This window comes from Polistes fuscatus, unplaced genomic scaffold, assembly GCF_010416935.1.
Source record: "Polistes fuscatus isolate 324 unplaced genomic scaffold, CU_Pfus_HIC Scaffold15, whole genome shotgun sequence".
NCBI lineage: Eukaryota > Metazoa > Arthropoda > Insecta > Hymenoptera > Vespidae > Polistes > Polistes fuscatus.
The window spans coordinates 587,693-607,382 of NW_025113053.1; the positions used below are offsets into that span (position 1 = coordinate 587,693).

General features: G+C 32.0%; 3 protein-coding genes across 7 annotated transcripts; 1 reads left to right on the top strand and 2 right to left on the bottom strand.

The window, feature by feature from the left end:
• Positions 1-3,488: 3,488 nt before the first annotated feature.
• On the bottom strand, positions 3,489-11,404 carry LOC122514540 (rRNA methyltransferase 3, mitochondrial). 4 transcript variants are annotated; one of them, XM_043631431.1, is made up of 9 exons: positions 10,519-11,404; positions 10,221-10,459; positions 9,966-10,121; positions 8,570-9,882; positions 8,010-8,087; positions 7,760-7,908; positions 7,620-7,679; positions 7,429-7,550; positions 3,489-3,560 (listed from the first exon to the last, which is right to left on the bottom strand). In XM_043631431.1, the coding sequence occupies exons 1-4, from the start codon at positions 10,884-10,886 to the stop codon at positions 9,344-9,346; spliced, it is 1,302 nt and encodes a 433-aa protein (XP_043487366.1). In that variant the 5' UTR covers positions 10,887-11,404; the 3' UTR covers positions 3,489-3,560; positions 7,429-7,550; positions 7,620-7,679; positions 7,760-7,908; positions 8,010-8,087; positions 8,570-9,343. The 4 variants fall into 4 exon arrangements, with proteins under 4 accessions (XP_043487366.1, XP_043487367.1, XP_043487365.1 ...); XM_043631432.1 differs by lacking the exon at positions 8,010-8,087 and having other exon boundaries at positions 7,775-7,908; XM_043631430.1 differs by lacking the exon at positions 8,010-8,087 and having other exon boundaries at positions 3,489-3,545.
• A 60-nt stretch (positions 11,405-11,464) lies between these two features.
• On the bottom strand, positions 11,465-13,749 carry LOC122514542 (RISC-loading complex subunit tarbp2-like). 2 transcript variants are annotated; one of them, XM_043631433.1, is made up of 4 exons: positions 13,608-13,749; positions 13,195-13,529; positions 12,406-13,110; positions 11,465-12,319 (listed from the first exon to the last, which is right to left on the bottom strand). In XM_043631433.1, the coding sequence occupies exons 3-4, from the start codon at positions 12,775-12,777 to the stop codon at positions 11,561-11,563; spliced, it is 1,131 nt and encodes a 376-aa protein (XP_043487368.1). In that variant the 5' UTR covers positions 12,778-13,110; positions 13,195-13,529; positions 13,608-13,749; the 3' UTR covers positions 11,465-11,560. The 2 variants fall into 2 exon arrangements, with proteins under 2 accessions (XP_043487368.1, XP_043487369.1); XM_043631434.1 differs by having other exon boundaries at positions 13,195-13,749.
• A 4,607-nt stretch (positions 13,750-18,356) lies between these two features.
• On the top strand, positions 18,357-19,620 carry LOC122514443 (stromal cell-derived factor 2). The gene is made up of 4 exons (XM_043631285.1): positions 18,357-18,587; positions 18,690-18,885; positions 18,987-19,211; positions 19,316-19,620. The coding sequence occupies exons 1-4, from the start codon at positions 18,515-18,517 to the stop codon at positions 19,479-19,481; spliced, it is 660 nt and encodes a 219-aa protein (XP_043487220.1). The 5' UTR covers positions 18,357-18,514; the 3' UTR covers positions 19,482-19,620.
• Positions 19,621-19,690: the final 70 nt, after the last annotated feature.

Genomic DNA, 19,690 nt, shown 5'->3' on the forward strand with positions numbered 1-19,690 from the left:
GTGGTGTTACCCCCACCTTCATGGGTTTCGCCCGTGGGTCCTCCTTCCCCCACTATTCGACCGCCAACCTATCTCTTTCTTTATCTATTCGCGCAACCCTTTAATTTCTTCTAGCATTTTCCATACGGGTAATTAACGCGAATTTATGTAATTCATAGATTGTTTATATTTAGATAAATGTAACGTTTTAGAAAATGATAATATATATTTCTAAACATTATTTAGAAATCTCGAAAGCAGAACAACAAGTTTCTATCTATTTCTTTAATCTCATGGACGCGTTTCTTGGATTTGTCTCGATAGTTGGTCAAAGTCACTTGGACCGACCAAGGAGGAAAATTGTTTGGCCATCTCTCTGCCAAGAGTAGAACACCCCCCTGGAGCGTCGACGTATGCACTTTCAGTCCAGAGCCCCCCACCCCTCCCCATCCCTCCCCCCACCACCATCACCACCACCACCGTCGATCGGAGAAAAAGAGGGATGCCGACGTTGACGCCGACGCCGACGCCGACGCCGACGTCGTCGTGCATTCACCTCAATCAATACGCTCGACGAACCAGACCGTAGAGAGAGAGAGAGAGAGAGAGAGAGAGGATTTCTGCAGGGACGCATGGAGAGATGGGTAGGGGAGAAGAAGAGTTTTGCCCTAATATAGTGGGGGAAAATGCATCCTGCAGCAGCAGCAGACGCGTCGAGCCCCGATGCACGCGCGCGCGCGCGCGCGAGCGCGAGCGAGCGCACGTTCACGCACGTGCCACGTTCGAAAATAACGAGAAGTGTGCACCGGCTAGGAAAGAAATGCTCGAGAAATTGTCCGTCCGTCCATCCATCCGCCTGTCTGGTTGGTTGGTCGTCCGTCTGGTTGCCGTTTGTTTGCCTACGTGTGCGAACGAGAAAGATCCTTTTGCTAACGAGTAACACGTCCTGCGGCGATAATCATTCGCGAGATGTTACTTCTTAACACTTATTTTCTATCTATTTCGAGATAAATGGCCGACTTTACTATACCAACATTATTTATCATTTTCTTACTTTTCTCCGAGACTCGAATAATCTCATCCGCGCACATTTACGTAGCAAAAAGGTGGGACACTTTTAAATACCACCGAAACCTCGAAAAATGAAAGCTGAGAAATCATCTTCGTCGGATCTTTGAGTAAAAAAGTTTCTCTCTAATTCGCTCGCTGTTCGTCAAACTCGTAGAATTATTTGATGACTTGTCGCTTTAGCGATTGATTTTTTTCTTTTTTTTCATATTTGTGTTAACATCGATCAAACTTTCTTCGTTATAAATTGGGGGGGAATTTTGATTTGTAAGGATACGATCTATCATGCAAAAATACCGCTACATCGTGTATATTTACGTTTCGTTATATTCCCCGATGATATTCGATCGACCCAGCATTAACTGGTTAATCCTTTTTTTATTTTTCTCTTTTCTGCTTCTCCCTTTCCAATCCTTCTCTTGGATCTTTAACAGACGTCTTGGTTATTTATTTAACTGCTTGCCCTCCCCCTTTTTATTGTATATACACCATCTTCCATTTTGAGGATTCTTTTTGCTCTTATTCGGTCGTATGCATACGATACATACCACGAACGATGAAATAAAGTACCGAATGGAATAAAAATCACATGTTACCAAGGCAACCACGTGAATTATTTTTCCCCGGTTCTTAAGAAGAAGACGGTATTACATATTTTACAAAGTCCAACAACACCGGATGCCATTACCTAGGATATTTTTCATTACACCTAGTTAAGTGCATACGCACCTATCGTCGCCACGCCTGATATCACGCATAGGATGCTCTAGGGTAATGAGCTAACATTAAAACGATAATGATCGGATTCATGGATTCGCAAGGTAACAGCAGAATCAAAGAGATACCGAAAGACATTTGTAATAATCTCTCTCGTTGTTGTTACATTCCATTTTGTCGCTTTTTCTAGATTTTTAATATGATTTTTATTAAAAAATCAGATCAACTTCTCTCTGTCGTATCAAAAGACACGACAAAAATGACGAATACGCAAATGTAATATATTCAATCTTTAAGTATGAAACATCTGATTATTTTTACTACTTTCAGTTTGAAAATTAAACATTTCACGCTTAATAACTTAATAAATACATACAAAAGCGTAACACGATGAATCGAGACAAAATCGATAAACAATTTAGTCTGGAAATTCGATGCAATAATAAGTTATCTACCAGCAGGTCGTACGTAGGTAACGTAAAATAAAATAATAATCGTGCGTGCTTTTATACCGTCTCAGAAGAAGGTATTTTCGTTCCCCTCAGGTGCACATCGGTGGGTACACGCGGATAAAACGCGGGACGGGGCTTCCACGTTTATTCGGAGACAACGAAACTCGATGCGAAATTTTTCAAGGTTTCCCTGGTTTATTCGACAAAGGGGGGTTAGGGGTTGGGGGTAAAAGAACGAGATAGAGAGGGAGAAAATGAAGGGTTAGTTGTTAGGCAGTAGGTAACCTCTCTGTCAACGCCCTTTCGTTAACGCAGGACATGTGGGATGATGTCTGAAGGGTCGAAACACCCTTCCTTCTTCTTCGTTTTTTTTTCTTTTTCTAAACTCTCTTTGAGTAATCAACTAATTAAATAGCTATCTATTTGCGTGTACCTAACGCGTGACACGACGAGTAGTACTTCTCGAATTTCCGAAAGTTAATATCCACCAAATTCATTCGTCTGAATAAATGAGAGAGTTTAATTGTGACCATAATTATGAAAGTGGTCTAAGTAAGAATTTAAAAAAATACAAAAAATCAGTTTATCGGTTATATTAATTCAATGTAACGTTTACGATATTGTCAAAAATAAACGGTTAAATAGTGTTTGTTATTTCAACATTATATGGAATTCATTTAGTGTTCAAATGTAGAGATATATGACTTATGATTAGACTAGTTTCATAATTATGAGCACAAATGTAGATCGAAATAGTAATCATTTCATTCGTTTCATTTATCTATTCCTTTTTCTTTTTTTTTTAACTATGAATATTCTTAAACATCTATCGACTATTCATTAAGAAGTAGACCAGTTTTGTTAAATATTAAAAGCTACGTGCCGTATTTGATAAGAAAACTATTCAGGCTAAAAGTAAAAGCCAACTTTATATATATATATATGTGTGTGTATGTGCGTGTGCCAAATCCTACGTCCAGAAAATGAATGCACGAGGCAGTAAGTCTGGTTTGCTGGTTTCGGTAGAGTGCAACCGGCTACATAGCACACAGATACACAGTTTATGGTGGTGGACTCAAACGAAGGCCAACCTTCCTTTACTACCACCTTGATAATCCTTGGCAACACCTTTTCTCGAGGTAAGAGGGGAAGAAAGAACCTGTGTGCTGCTGCTCCTCCTCGTATGACGGCACTTAACTTCCGTTGTCTTCCCTTGGCGCCATGAAATAAAGCTAGCTCTCACGTTCCACAAAAGGATTTCTCTTCATTTTCTTTTTCCCAACTCATTTCCAGCCTCCAACTGTGCGCGTGCGTTTGTCCCATCCTCTTCTGACCGCGTTAAAACTTAAGAAAATAAAAACATGCCGGGGGTTTCCAATCTTGTATTATTATTTCTATTCGAATTCGCGTTACCGATTTTAAAACAACGTTCAAGACCTTTCCCTTGTAAAGCGTATTTATTCTCGATTGTCCGTTTCAATCGAACAGGTTTTATAGTTAAATACGGAACAAGTCATTACACGAGATAGCAGCAAAGACAAATAACGATTTATCATCGATATTATCTAGCCCCTCGATAAGCTTTTATTTTCTTCGAGGATATTATGAATTATGTATCTTTTCCTGAAACTCGAATGTTTAACGTGTTTAACGCTAGATTTACCAGACCAGTCAAAATTATTTGGACTTGCAATTTTAACTTAAAATTCCTACTGCATGTAACATTTTCTTTCCATAATGATATCATGACTTTTGTAGCTATAACTACAAAATCAGGTTTGTAACAAATATATTTTTTACTGTTTCTATTTTTACCTCACTAAGACCAGTCATTTTAACTAGTTTTGGTAGAAATAAGTATATCAAAATAGCTAATAAATCTAGTATTTAAAAAAATGATTTTCAATAGGAAGGTCAACCTATAAAAATTTGTTTCTAGATCTTTTATTTTCTACGGTCAGTTTCTTTTTTTTTTTTAACATAAAGAGAATGTACCTTCTTCTTGACTATGTCTTCAAAGTCCCACGGATATCCCTCTCTTTCTCTCTCTCTCTCTCTCTCGCAAGGATTCAAGCTCGAACGATTTGCTTAGTGTGCAAGAGTTGTTTTTAGTGTCGTTGGGCTAGCCAATGGGACACGTAATGGGATCTACGTTCTTGTTTGTTTTAATCGTACAACGCAATGTTACTTCACCCTCGTTAGATCTATTAACTTGTCCGACACCGTATTTCATTCTAAAATGTTTTATCTATCGTGCCCGATTAAATAATTTCGAATAAAAAAAATGCTCCACCGCGATTTCTTTTTCTTCTCTCCCCCCCCCCGATTTCTTTCAACGATGCAAACAAAATTTGATTAGATACAACCGTGCATTTATTTCATTTTCCAATGTGTCGTCGGATTCAATGAAATTTGTATATTTGCGAAAATATTAATTAAATTTATGTTGCTCGAGGAGGAAAAAAAAAAGATAAAGAAACCACGAAGAGGATCACATTCGTAATGAGCATTAAAGTTGTTCCTTGTTCGCGAAGAACGGTACCGAAATGCGGTTCTACACATGATTTCCGTTTCGAACGGACGTGCAGCGGTTTACACACAGAGTGAGCAGCAACCGTTCGGTTCGCACATAGCGAGGTAAAAGGAAGACACCAGCCACGAAACTAAAATACTGTGAGCTAACATTAGAGCAAGCCGTAGAGTAGAAGAGGAGAAAATGATCCTTCTTATTTTATTTTTACGATGATTATGGTTCTCTAGAACCTCGTACTAACTAACGTGTAAATATTTTCAACGAATATCGTTAGATATTGTTCATACAATAATTTACATAAGTTGAATATTTCATTATCCTATGTGTTTAAGTATATAAACAAAAATAGTGTGACGATTATTAAGAACAAAAAAATAAAGACGCAAAAGATCAATCGAATCCTTGATGACGATGATGACGATCATGATAATGATAATGACGATGATGATGATGATGATGATGATACTTGGTAAATATTTCTTCTAAGACCACCAGGAAGAACCGATCAAAGATAGCCTTCGTTATGGTTCAATAGAGCGAATCGTTAAACTGCGTTACAATAAAGAATGGTTGGTCTGTCAATGTCAATCGAGACATGATTGACATTAACGGACGCTCGACATTCGATCAGAGATACTATTCTCGATATATCAAACGTTTAACTTTAATCGTAAATAAAGGAAATCAAACTAATTACATACATATATATCTTGTTATGGTTAAACTTGAATTCGATTGGTCGATGATTCTCAAAGGTAAAATAGTAATCATTGAAATAATAAAACAAAATATAAAAATGTTTAATTACGGGTAAAAAGGACAATGAACTTGAGCACAGTTGGTGTGCCACTTGCATGCAGCAATGTCGAACGAGTGGTCATGGTTAATGCACAAATTATCGAATAAAATTTTAAAACAAAAAATTTCTTATTTCACTCGGTGGTTCTATTTTCTAGGACACACTTGAGGAATCCCATTGAATGAACCAGACGTTTAAAACGAGTTGCTTCACCTTCTTTCTCTCCAAGATATTTCCTTTGTTCCAACGTTAATCCGAAATTTAAAGGATGCTCCTTAAGGTCTACCCACAAAAGCTTTTGAACCCTTTTGAAAAAGTTAAACTCTATATTCTCGGACAAAGAGAAATACTTATTCTTCCAAGAGAAAGCGAGTGAAAAGAATAAGAAATATAATTGATATTTTATTACACGTCAAATTACACAGAAATATTCATTCAAATGTCAAAACATATACTAACTACCCTAATTTTCGTTTATTTTAAGATCTATTACGTTATTTTGATTTATTCATTTTGAAACTATTATCTTTCCGCGGAACAGTATTGAAATCTCATTTGGAAAGTTCGATAAGAGTATAATACACGTTCCGGAAACGTTTCATTAAGGAGTTACAGTATTTATAAACGAACAACTACAAAAGAAAGGAGCCTATCGAGCGTGTCGATGCACATGCAAAGAAAGTCAGTAGGAGTGTCACGAAATCGTCGAGGATGTCGTATTTACTTTCGCTCCTTCTTCCTTTTCTTTTATTTTTTTTTGTTGTTTTCTATACCGTCGTCTACGGTGAAATCTATTCCTACGAGAGAGAGAGAGAGAGAGGAAAAGGAAACTTTTCCTTTGACTTGTACGAATAATCGAACACGAATAAAGAAAAAAGAAAAGAAAAAGAAAGTATACGGGCAATTACATGGATGGTGTAAAAAGATATTTATAAAAAAGAAAAAAAAATGGAAGAAAATATTAAAAATAATTTACATACGTTTGCAAAGAACTTTAACAATTGTATATAATGATCATTATGTTATTTGAAAAGACAATAACTTATGATCCTTGAGAATGATGTTCGCATAATTTTGGTCATAAATATAGGAAAGAGGGAAATCATGAGGTATGCGTAGCCACATGGCGCTCGTTAGATGAATTGCGGAACAGGAAGGAGCGTGAAATGAAGAGATGTTGTGTAGCAACCTGCTATGAGATAGGTTGTGCTGTAACCGCAATCACTCGACACTATCTCTAAGTAGCACAGCCTGACTTTGAACATCATAGTACGTTCACCGTTCTGCTCCGCAACGAACAGTGTGTGTATGCTTCACGACAAGCTGCTATCTCTTTTACGTCCAATAATACATTCGTATACCACACATTCATAGATATCCTCGAGCGAACCTAAGCTCGCACAATGTTTCTGACGAAATATTTTATTTGCGTAGTATGAATCATCTATCTCTTATCTCCGACATTTTATTTATTAAAACAGACCTTTATCCATCGATAACGCGATTCCGTTTTATGATAATACACCAACGAGTATTTTCTTTCTTATCGCATTTTATCTTATTCATTTCCAAGTAAAGATGTGTGAAATGAAAAGAAATGATAAATAAAATATTGAAAAAAATTAGACACATGATATTATTTGCTAAATAGAGAATTTTAGAATATACAAACGAGCTTAATTAAATACAATGTTATATGTTAACACGATGATGTTTGATGATGAATGAAATCAGATCTTATTAAGGATTGATCTTTGCTTTGCATTGCATAGAACACCAAATAAAGTGCAACAAAGAGCATTGAAGATGTAAGATGTAATATGTACAATGTTAAATGTGCTCTTGTGTTTGTTCATTGTACTATTTTGGAATTCTATTACCTGTTCACATCAGACAAACAATGCTCCATCGGATAAACAATGATTCATCGTTCGGCTTAACCATTTTCCAATTTTATTCTTTCCTGTGTCATCCTTGTAATCTTCTTTTTATTCTGATGTCCCTTTACACAATAAAATAATGTTATTATGAAAATAAGTAATATGTATCATCGTTATTAAAACCTTCTTACAATTCTTATAATCCCAAGCGAATGACAAGATTCAGCGGATTCATATCGGTTAGACGAAAACTATAATCAAATGAAATAATATAAATCAAGATGCGTTCTATGTTAAATTATAAGAAAACAAATTCTATAATTATTACTACCATAGATCTTCATACTCTTTTCATTTGTAGAAAAGTTGAATACATTGGTATGCAAAGATCTGACAATACAATTGAAGCGTTGCACAGTTGCATTGACTTTTATAGATGCTTATTCTGCTTGATTCCAAATCGACAGCTGCTTCTTCGACCTAACAAAATAAGGAAATTGTAACTTACGGTATTAATCCAATGAGAAATAATAACGCAAAGGTGGGAAAGAAAATGGAATATCATACGAAACATAACTTACTCATAAAACAAAAACTGTTCCTTAATGTACTCATTATGCAACGGTCCGTCATGATGCATCACTTTATTACCGATGACACTTGTCGATGTAAAAATGGAAACATTCATAATGTTATTCTACACTAAAATACACAGATTCACTTTGATGACTACGGACATATCCCTTCTATGACTCTCACTCGTTGTCTTCGTTCAAAACGCCGGTAGAAATAACGAGCGCGAATTGAAAGTGCGTTATACACATAGAGGGAAAAATATCGCCGGTGTTTTAACACGCAATCGAAAACGATCGATGGAATCAAACAAAAAAGGTGAGAACAAAACGTGTCACAAATTGCGAGAAATTCGTTTCGCTCGCGACAAAGTGCGGCCATTATAGAAAAGGGGGATGGATGGGAGGGAGGAAGAAAGAAAGAAAGAAAGAAATAAAAGGTTAAAAAGGTAAAAGAGAAACGTGCGGTAACCTTGGTTAATAAGAATAAACGCACAATAATAAATTGGTAGTTAATAAATGCGTGAAATGCATCGTGTCAAATGAATAATAAGGTTAAAAAGACGAACCTGGTTTTATAACGTTGCGTTTGATCCTCGCCGGCCCACATTTTTCTTCCCTTTTCCAAATAAATTTGCTTTTCCTTTGTTAAGTGTCCCTTTCCTTGGCAAGATATCGTAGGTGATGATATTGTAGTCGATACAGTCGATAATATTTCTAGGCGAGTAGCTCGTTAGGAACGATCGACGACGATAGGCATCGAGTTGGATCATAAGTACCACCCCGTTCTTCTTTCGTTTCTTTCTCTCTTTTTTCACAATTTAGTTCTTTCTTTTTCTCTATCTCCTTCTTTCCTAAAGGTTGTTAGCTCTTTCATTCCACGATCTGCACGCAGCACGCGATGCACACGGAATATGCGCGCGCACCCCACGTTTTCGCGATAGGATGCACAAAGGACGGAAAGGAATGGCTCGGTTGTCCTTCTTCTCACAAAAAAAAACTGCTGGCTCTCCCCCACCCATTTCTGACTCACTCAACTAACGATATTATGCATATTGATGGGCGAGGAGAAAGGGGTGAAACTCCCATAAGAATGTCAACATAACTTTTTCCTAGATCTAGAAACATTCGGAGAATACGCTAGAATACCGCGTATAGGGTTTTTTGCGCGTTTAGGGAAATTTCAATTTGCCGCGTAAATTGAAAAATATGTATAAACGTGTAAGGTACTTAAATATTTTACACAAATGTATATGACAACTTGAGTAAAAGAAAACAATCTTCTCTTATCATGTTTTTTTTACCCATACGATTATATCGTACTGATTTTAATACTAATTATTTTATTCTTTTTGTTTAAATACAATCTGTCGTTGAAATTCAAACGCTATTATTCCAAGTGCCGTACTAATATTTAAACTTTCAACATTGTTTAATAAAGGTACATTTAGACGTACGGCACGTTTTTCCCACAGCAATTTAACCGTTTCCAGACTTAATCCTTCCGTTTCACCACTCACTATTATTGCAGTTTCGCTTGTGCAATAATCAACAGCATAATATGGAATAATTGGAAGCTGAGATTGCGATCTTCTTATAAGTTTCTTCAGTTTTGAATTTTGTAGATTTTCATCGGATTCTGGCAATTCTATATTCTTAAAATTTGAATTTTCATAAATCTTAGAAATGGAATATTTAGTCTCTAAATTAAAGTTATCAAAAACTAGTTCATTATTTGCTGCATTGTTATCCGTGACAAAAACATTCATTCCATCGTATATGAATGATGAGAGCTCATTGGTAACGGAAGCGTGTATTGGTAATCGAAAATGTGCACCTGCTGCACTTCGCAATACTTTGGTATCCCATAAATCCACACATCCTGCAAAAGATATACTTGAAATTATGCTTCTCCTTTTTCTCAATAGATGTGCTTTGATACTGAGGAATAATATCAAAAGATACCTTTTAATAAAACTATTTTCTCGCATCCAACTCCAGCAGCCACACGGAGTACGGAACCCAAATTTCCTGGATCTCGAATATTGTCGCAGATAATTGTAAGAGGTAAAGCATTAGGTGAGGGTTCTGTACTTTCTACATTGGGTATTTGGAAGATACCTTAACAATAAAAAATGGAATAGAATTAAATTTCCTTAGAAATAATTACTATGTAATATTATATATACAATGTTCTATTAAATAGTTCTATACGCTTACCTATAATTCCTGGCGAAGTAGTTAAATTACTCCATAATTGTATCGTTCTGTATGGAATTTTGTATAATTTGACTTCTTCGTGCAAAGGCAAATCCTCAATATCGGATAATCTTGAAAAGAAAATAATTTCTGGTTTGACTCCAGCTTCGATCCCATCTTTGATTAATCTGTAGCCTTCCATACAAATCTGATTGTTCTTTTCTCGCATCTTGCGTGACTTTACGTTCATCATTAAAGATCTGAACAATAAATTCTATTAATATGTGTATATTTTATTAATAAAATATTATATACTTACGTAATAATATGATCATTTTCTTTCAAATTTATAACACGATTACTCAGTCTGTTGACATTGGTTTTATTGCTTGCTTTTATTTCTTTATTCGCTATAGTATTTGACAAATTGTTTTCATTTGGAGAAAACTTCTTTTGTGATTTTATCTTTCTGGCCCTGCCATCGTGCCTCTCTTTTTCTACTTCTAATGTATCTATATTATTTTCATCAACATCTTTGAACAATTCATGCTCATTAACTATCGCAGATGGTCTACGATGTGCCCATCTAGCATAATTACATTTTATTGTGAAATTAGTAGTAAATGCATCTAAGACTTTTCTATTACAAATCAATCTCAGATACAATTGTTTCATACTAAATTGCATTATTTCACTGTTGTTTTAATACGTATTTGTAGGTTAGAAATATAGCTTATCTTGTTTTAATAAATTTTATAAACATTTAGTACTTTTTAATGATAATAAATAAATGATACGATCATAAAATTGTGTAATTAGTTGATTTTTAAGATGCACTTTTCAAATTTTTAATAAAGATGTAGATAATAACACACGATGCATGCTGCATCTATTACCAAATTGTATATGTTTATATATCTATATAAACTACTATATATATCATTGATATATTTTGCTGTATCTATGTATCGCTAATTATATTTTATTAACTATATATTCTTGTTGAAAAATAACAATATTTACATTGACACGATATTTTGAATAAAAGTTACAGAGAACACACAGACAGCAAGCGAAACACATGCAATTCTAACAATATGTAAATATTTCATAACCTAATCCTGATCGAAAATTCAACTCTTTTGCTTCGAAGGATGTATACACATACATACGGCTAACAGTTTTAAAATAATAATACAATTATTTCTCTTTTATTCATTAAACATTTTATTGACAAGTTTTACAATATTTAATATAATATGTAATCATTCTCATAGAATCAATATATATATTTAGATCATTTTAACTTTAGTAAAAATAGTCACATTTTCTCGTCAATATTTCCTTCTTCTAGTTTAATTTTAGTTTAAATAAATCATTATTGTGTCAAGAATATTATGTAAAGCAAGCGCTTCTGCAATTTGTAAATTCTTATTAATACCAAACTGTACAACAGGTATAGGAGCCTTTATCTTATAGGCGACAGCTTTTAACAATGGATCTTTACATTTTATAGTCTTTTTTTCTATATCTAATTTCAATACCTCTTTGATGTATTTTAAAATGCAATCGAATGATAATTGTCCTATACTATTATCATTAGTAGTAGTTATTTTTGATAGGTTTTCTTTAAATCTTTTTATACTATGATATATTGTATCTAATTCTTCCTCCTTACTAATATTGCTGCAGATAATATGTTTAATAAAATAATGATAATTTTTAATATCCTGCGTTCTGCTTACTGGATTTCTGTTAAAACCATTCTTATTAGTAAGTTCTCTATATTTGTTTTTAATATCATTCTCAGACATGTTACAGTTAAGTTCAAGCAATCTTATGCCAGATTTAGTCAAAATGTCATCGTCCTCTTCCTGCGTGGAATTGTCTTTAGCTTTTTCATCACATTTTCCGGCTAAAATCAATGCATTCGAATTTCTAAGCCGATCTAATAATTGTTTTGCTGCTAATTGTTTGGCTTGTTTTTTTGTAGTCGATGTCGCTTCTTCAACTATTGCTCCTAATTTACATGCCATTGTAAACTTTATTTGATGTGGCTCACCGCTTACATTATTAACTACATATTCTGGCATTAGTAAACTATTAACTGAACAGTATTCCTTAAAAGTAACAAAAATATACAGCATATTTGTCTTTAAAATGAAAAAAGAAAAAAGAATTAAATAATAATTTAAATGAATCATACCTGCAATTTGCCAATGTAATTTGTAGTATCTACATTTTTTGGGTTTGTATTCAATGAACATAATTTTAAACAACTATCTTTCAATGAAAATATTTGTTTCGTTTCGGAAATATTTTCTTTCAATGGTAATATTTGTATGATATTGGAATTATTTTTTAAATCTTTCATTAATGTAATCATATTTTCAGCTGCATTATGTTTCGCTTTTTTTTTATTTAAGGCTTTACCTACAGCTAATAAACCCTTATATTTCACTTGAAACTTAAATACTTTTACATTATCAACAACTTGTTCAGAAACAATTGTATATTCCGGCAAAAAACCTTCTTTCATTCCAAACTCTTGTAAAATACTTATGGGTGTTTTAGCCATGTTTACAATGGGAGAAAAACAACCATTAAAATCGTACGTCACGTAAATCAATTAAAGATTCACTTCTTGCGAGTCTTAAAAATATTTTTAATAAATTGTCAAATATTAAAAAAATACTATTCTTCTTATATAATCTATCATACATTTAAAATTCCTTGATGTTTTTCCAAATTAAACAAAAAATAATAATAAACAACTTTTGTACTCGTCATTAAATGTTTATCTACTTTCACAAATCGGGTATCCCTCATGAGAGAGAAAGTTATTATTCAACAGATCTACCAATTTAACATATTTACTAGATTTATCTCTCGAAATAATATTTCCATAAACCTATAAATAAATAACATACTATAAATATTTTTCTCTTGCGTATATATACAAATAATTTTAAATATCAAAAAATAATATAAATACCGTGCGTAAAACTTTAAAAGATTATATGATGGAACAAAATATAAAATTTTTTGTAGTGTTTCTTTTCTCATAAATCTCTCTTACTAAAGAGACCTCCTGTTGATTATTGACTACTAATGATTAATCAAGGATAAGCTTACATTAAATTCTTTCTTAATCTCCCACCACATATGTACAACAAACAGATACACGAGTATTGGCTGAGACGCATTTTCTTTTCCAGAATACAATTACAAAAAAAAACTTGGGAAGATTCCAGAAAATTCCAGAAAATTCAAAAATATATTACTAGAATACGTTGCCAACGTTAGGAACAATGCATGGTTATATTTTTCCTAATAAACAATTAAATAAAATGTATAATCAAGGAATACAAAAGTATATAGAAGCTCACAAGTTCTCTTCCTACCTACCTAGTTTCATTTTTGTTACTACCTGGACCACCAGCGGGCGATAGTGGGTACTTAACGCGATGAGGATACAAAGAATACTGTTGTATTCTTTGATAGTATTTGATAGCATATATATATATATATATTGTGTATATAATAGAGAATTTTAAATAATTATTTTTAATTTTTAGTGTATAAAAATGTGTGTGCCTTCAGAAATGCATGTATATATGTATTTTCAATAATAGCCATGTAAGGTAATGTAAGAAAATTGAAGAGGATTGAAGTTAAATCCCACGATGATCACCTGTAACAAGAAGAAAACTATATTAGTCATACAGTCAAGTGATACAATTGCCTGACATATGAATCGTCCAATTCGCAGATGCACTTTTCAAGTGAATTCTCTATTTATTTTAATCAAATCTCTATTTACCGTTGCAATGAAATTAAATTTAAACGTGTGATTTTACATTTAAATAAAATAAATATAAAAAAAAGGAAAAAGCACAAATATTAAGTTACTGGAGTTCGTGTTCCTTGTATAGTCTCCATGGTTGTTACTTTGGAACATATCCCCTGCAGATATACCAACTTTACTTTTATTTTTTTCAAAGTGCGCTTGCACCTTGAATTTGTGATTGCGCATGCGTTTAACATATAATCTCTTCATGACGTTTCCACATTTGTAATTATTAATAACTAATTAAATAATTAATTAATAAAGTTAGAAGTTACGGATTTTAAATAAACATTTTGTTAGAGCAATTTAGCGCACTTATTCATTTTTTTCTGCTGTGGCCAGCTATGTTGCTTTACTAACAAGGGGACCTTATAGCCCAGTCAACGCGGGCCAAACACGGAACTTTTTTACTAACAGCTTCAAAATTTGATCTAAGGGTATAGCCCAGTCAACGCGGGCCCACCACGGAACTTTCTTACTAACAGCTTCAAAATTTGATCTAAGGGTAAGTTGACGACGCTGAATCGAATGGTGCTAATTATAATAAAATCAGCAACCGTGATCTTGGGGAAAAAGGGTAAAAAGGGTAAAATATAGCCTTATCTTAGAATCTAGGCATTTAATCGAAAAAAGTTTCAAACAAAAGTTGTAGAGAATTAAAATATACATAAAAAATGTTCTATGAGTTATCTTCGTATTTTCAAAAATAAGCGAATAAAATTGGATTGAAGATGGGAACAAAATTGTAAGAGTGGGAGAAAGCAAGCTTATCCCTCCGTCGCGTTTTACACGCGAGCGAGCTAGTATGCGTGCGAGCGTCCGTGTGCACTAATCACAAACGAAGGATCTTCGGCAATCTTCGGGACTCTCGGTCTTGAATGAAAGTGCGAGTGAGAGAACAAACCAATATTTCTCTCTTTTTATTTATCATGCGATAACGAGTATTATTGTCCTTGGCCATCGATTGTTGAGCGTTCTGATATTTCTCTTTTTATATTTTTTCTTTCGGTAGCAAGAATTTTACGTCTTGGCCATCGAGCGTCGAGCGTTTTGTATACGAGTGCGAGTGAGAAAGAAAACCGATATTTCTCTCTTTCTATTTTTTCTTTCGGTAGCGAGAATTTTTCGTTTTGGCCATCGTGCGTCGAGCGTTCTATATATCTATATATATCGGCGTATAAGCGCGGCACTTTTAAATCGAATCTTGATGCTTATGGCACGCCGTTTCTTTATTTATTGTCAAAAATAATGAACCTTGAGTAAAAAAAAAATAATTCATTTTAACAGAAACTATTATTATTTAGTTGAGAGTAAAAATAATGAATTAATTTTGTGCCTCTCCATAAAATTAATTAGAATAATTAATTGATATTAATTTTTTGCCTCACAAAAATTTAATTGTATATCAAATTGAATACGTATTCTCTTTAAGACGAAATTTAAAATTTAAATATTTTTCCTATTAAATTATGTATTTTATAAAATTTTAAATAACTGACTTTTTGTCTCGTAAAAATTTATTAGTGTATCAAATTAAATACACATTTGAAAAAGAAGAATTTTATATAACCACACATAAAATTAATTCAAGATATATATGAAAGGATATTCTAAAAACGTGGAATTTATTTTTTGTCTATACATAATTTTAATTCATTTTTATTATGTTATAAGAAAACAGTAATGCATTCCGATTCATCTTCGAAGTCTTAAGAATTGTACGAAATAAATTGAGCAATTATCAATTGGTGCGTTAGCGTAAGTAGTAACGTCTTCGCTTCTCGCGCTGGGTATTAACGTTCGATTCTTCATGGGGGAATTATTTTTTTTATAAGTTTTTCTATCCTTAGGTAATATAAATTGTTTTTACATTTCCTAATTTCTAATTATATATAGAAAAAAATTAGCGATAATTATATATAGAAAAAAATTCGCGAGAAGCGAAGACGTTACTACTTACGCTTAAATTACTACTTACGCGCAAGAAGCGAGAATGCTACTATTGACGCTATCGCGTCACTTGATACACGGTCGAAATTAAAATAATATAAACATATATACAACAAAAGTCAAAACTTTAAAACCTTTTTTCTCAAAAAAGACTGCGCATTTTGAAAAAACCCTTTACCACGATAACACTCTAAAAGTATACTACTAATGTACCAAAGCTCGTTAAGATATGTGGGGGTCCCAGTGTAAGGTCCCCTTGTAAGAAATAAAAAAAATTTTCACATTTTCAATTATCAATAACTAATTAAATAATTAATTAAAAGAATTACTAATTTGGATTTCGAATTAGCAAATAGCTAGCAATTAAATATATATATTCATTTTTTTAATTCTTGAGGTTCTATGCCAACTTTTGTACGCTAACAATAATTCAAAAAAATTAACAATTCAAGATACTATCTTTCTTCCTTCTTTGTAGTTTATTTTTATTTATAGTTGTAATTTTTACCTAGAGTGGCGCTGCGATCTTTTTCTGTTTGAATGGTAATGTAGAACGCAATAAAATGTTCATTACTCGTTAAGTCTATGATATACTTAAAGTATGGTACAATTTACTCAGTTTATTCGCATATAGGTATGGAATAAGAGGAATACAATCAAGTTGTTTTGCTTGCTTATTATTTACGTGTGTACATTAAAATTTTGCATTGGTTAATCACGCATCTTTCAATTGAAAAACTCACTTTTCAATCAAATATTTAAATAATCAAGATAATAATATTTGGTAATTATTCATATATATTTGAGAATCTTGTTAATTACATTTATTCTCGCATTACCGAACATTTACAGAAACCGCATGTTGTTTTATGCTTTACTGACATAATATATATATATACATATAATTAAATGTTAATTTATATTTATAATAACAGATGTTTTACTTTTAACATGTATATATATTTGTATGTGTGTGTATATATATATAAAACAGAAATTGTATAAAAAGTGTTATTTTAACTCGAAAGTGAAATGAATGTTCTGACAAATTATATTACTTTATCGAGTAAGAAGTTAATTAACAAAAGTATTTATAAATTATTTGCATGCATACGTTTTTATATTATAAGACGAATAAGAAGAAAATTATATTTTGCAGCAAGACGATGCGTCAGTTAAAAGGTAAAACAAAAGAAACAAATAAGCAAAAGAAGGAACGCAAAAAGGAATTTCTTGAAAACAAGCAACGAGTTTTCACAGTCGTTCTACCTACAATAGCTGCAATATTTGTAATGATAGCTGCATATGTTTATATTAAAACTCGACCGAAAGCAATAGAATATTAATTTACATTACTTTTGTTACATATTATTAAATCAAAGTTTTACGACTAAAATTGCAAGGAAAGTTCCTGGAATTTTTATTCTATATGCTAAAAACAGTTTAACTGTGATCATCATAAATCTAAAAAGTAAAATGTAAATGAAGAATATGATCTACTGCCTACATTATCAAAAAAATTTGATCATTAATTGTGGTAGCATTGTACATTATATATTATATATTAATACTTATTGTTAGTTAAGAAAAGTTATCAATTTGCTAAAAGTGATCAATTATTAATCAATACAATTGACTACTATGAGAGATTTTTTATCGAATATATATGCTGTTTTAAGTATTATATTATAATAAGACAGATATATCAAAATGCTTCTTTTATAAGTATTTCATATCTTTGTTTTCTCTAATCTGCATTTATATACATATATATATTTAGCACAAAATGGATTGGCCTATAGCATGGTGTACAAATATTAAATGTAATATACTAAATAATTGTACATGTGTGCACCATGCTGATAGCTTGTATCAGAATATATCTTGTTGAAGTTACCATATCTTTATGTGGGAAGCTGCTTAAGATTAAATAAATTGTATTTAATAATTAATCTTACTAATTATCAAATGCAATTTATAGACAATTATTTTGTAAAACATTTAAGAAATAAACATGGGTCCAATATGGCAAAAATATATTCTTAATATTTAAAAACGCATACTCAGTCATACGTATATCTTTTTTTTATCTATTTCATGTCTAATAAATTTATTAAATATTTTAACTTATAAACTTAATTCATTGTACGTATGTGAAAAATATTAAATATATTTTAATACTTTTATTTCATTTCAAAATAGAAGTATAGATTATAGTATGTAATATATTATAGTGTGTGTATATATATATATATTATTTTATGGAAGCATTTAATTTTCAACCATTTATATTATTTAATTGAATACATATTAATTCTTATATATACGGAAAGTATTTTGTATTATATCGAAATTTTGTTATACGCGATAGCTTTCGATACGGGCCAATGAAAAATCGACACGCGCGGAATACAACTATGAGACGATTACCTACACTAGCCAAATAGTCGAAGTTTGATTTGAGGCATTCCGTGGTATTGCTTAGTTTAATAAGTTCTTATTTAATTAATTAAAAATGATATTTTTATCAGAAACGATGCCATTACTATTAACTTTAATAAGTTTATTTTTCGTAGGATCTACAACAGGTATATATATATATATATATATATTATTACAAGTTTTAAGGTTACGTTACTGATATATTATTTTGACTATTATTTTTCTAAATGTAAAACATAAAATTGCAGCAAAAGGAACCAAATATGTAACATATGGATCAGTTATTAAATTAATGAACGTTGACTTCAATGTAAGATTACATTCTCATGATATCAGGTATGGAAGTGGTAGCGGACAACAATCAGTGACAGGTATAGAAGTTAAAGAAGATGGTAATTCGTACTGGCTTGTAAAAGCAGAATATAAAAAACAATATATTCGTGGGTAATTACGTTTTTTTTTACCTTATAAAATAAATTACAATTTTCATATCGGTACAAAAATTAAATAACCTATTTTTATTCAATTTATCTATATGTTAACAGGAAGCCGATTAAATGCGATGATATAATTAGATTAGAACATGTAGCAACAAAAAAGAATTTACATTCGCATTTAGTTACTTCTCCATTGAGCGGTAAACAAGAGATATCTGCTTTCGGGGATTATAGAAGACCAAGTGACAGCGGAGACAATTGGCAAATAATATGTCAAACTGATTTTTGGGAGAGGAATGATACGGTCATGTTGAAGCATGTTGATACAAATGCGTATGTTTCTTATACTTGATTTTTCCTTTCTCTTCAAATATTCCAAATTTCAACTTATTTATATATATTGTTGGATAATTAATCAAATAATTTTCCAATCTCAGGTATTTATCCATTAGTGGGAGATCATATAACCATCTTGTTGGTCAAATGGAAGTAATCGGAGATTATTCGCATAATAGTCAACATTTGCAATGGAAAACTATGGAAGGCTTATTCGTACATCCAGCTGATTTTAAAGCACATCATTACGAACACACAGAGTTATAAATATTCATCGTGTAGAAATAATTGTTTCAAGTAAGTAAAGAAATCTATTTATTATGTCAATCTATAATGTGAAATACTTTTAGAACATGCGATAGATATTACTCGTTGTCTTAATCATGCGCATGAATTTATTACAAAACGAATGGAAAAAAAAATAAATATTAGGAAAAAACATCTCAAATTTATTCATAAATACATCTTAAAGTATT

Excerpts from the sequence above, each read along its gene's own strand:
- LOC122514540 (XM_043631432.1), bottom strand. The coding sequence starts at position 10,886 with ATGCAATTTAGTATGAAACAATTGTATCTGAGATTGATTTGTAATAGA. Across the intron at positions 10,460-10,518 it reads GAAAATGATCATATTATTAC|ATCTTTAATGATGAACGTAA; the intron begins GTAAGTATATAA and ends TTTATTGTTCAG. Across the intron at positions 9,883-9,965 it reads GAAAATAGTTTTATTAAAAG|GATGTGTGGATTTATGGGAT; the intron begins GTATCTTTTGAT and ends TATCTTTTGCAG.
- LOC122514542 (XM_043631433.1), bottom strand. The coding sequence starts at position 12,777 with ATGGCTAAAACACCCATAAGTATTTTACAAGAGTTTGGAATGAAAGAA. Across the intron at positions 12,320-12,405 it reads ATTACATTGGCAAATTGCAG|GAATACTGTTCAGTTAATAG; the intron begins GTATGATTCATT and ends GTTACTTTTAAG.
- LOC122514443 (XM_043631285.1), top strand. The coding sequence starts at position 18,515 with ATGATATTTTTATCAGAAACGATGCCATTACTATTAACTTTAATAAGT. Across the intron at positions 18,886-18,986 it reads AAAAAACAATATATTCGTGG|GAAGCCGATTAAATGCGATG; the intron begins GTAATTACGTTT and ends ATATGTTAACAG. Across the intron at positions 19,212-19,315 it reads AAGCATGTTGATACAAATGC|GTATTTATCCATTAGTGGGA; the intron begins GTATGTTTCTTA and ends TTCCAATCTCAG.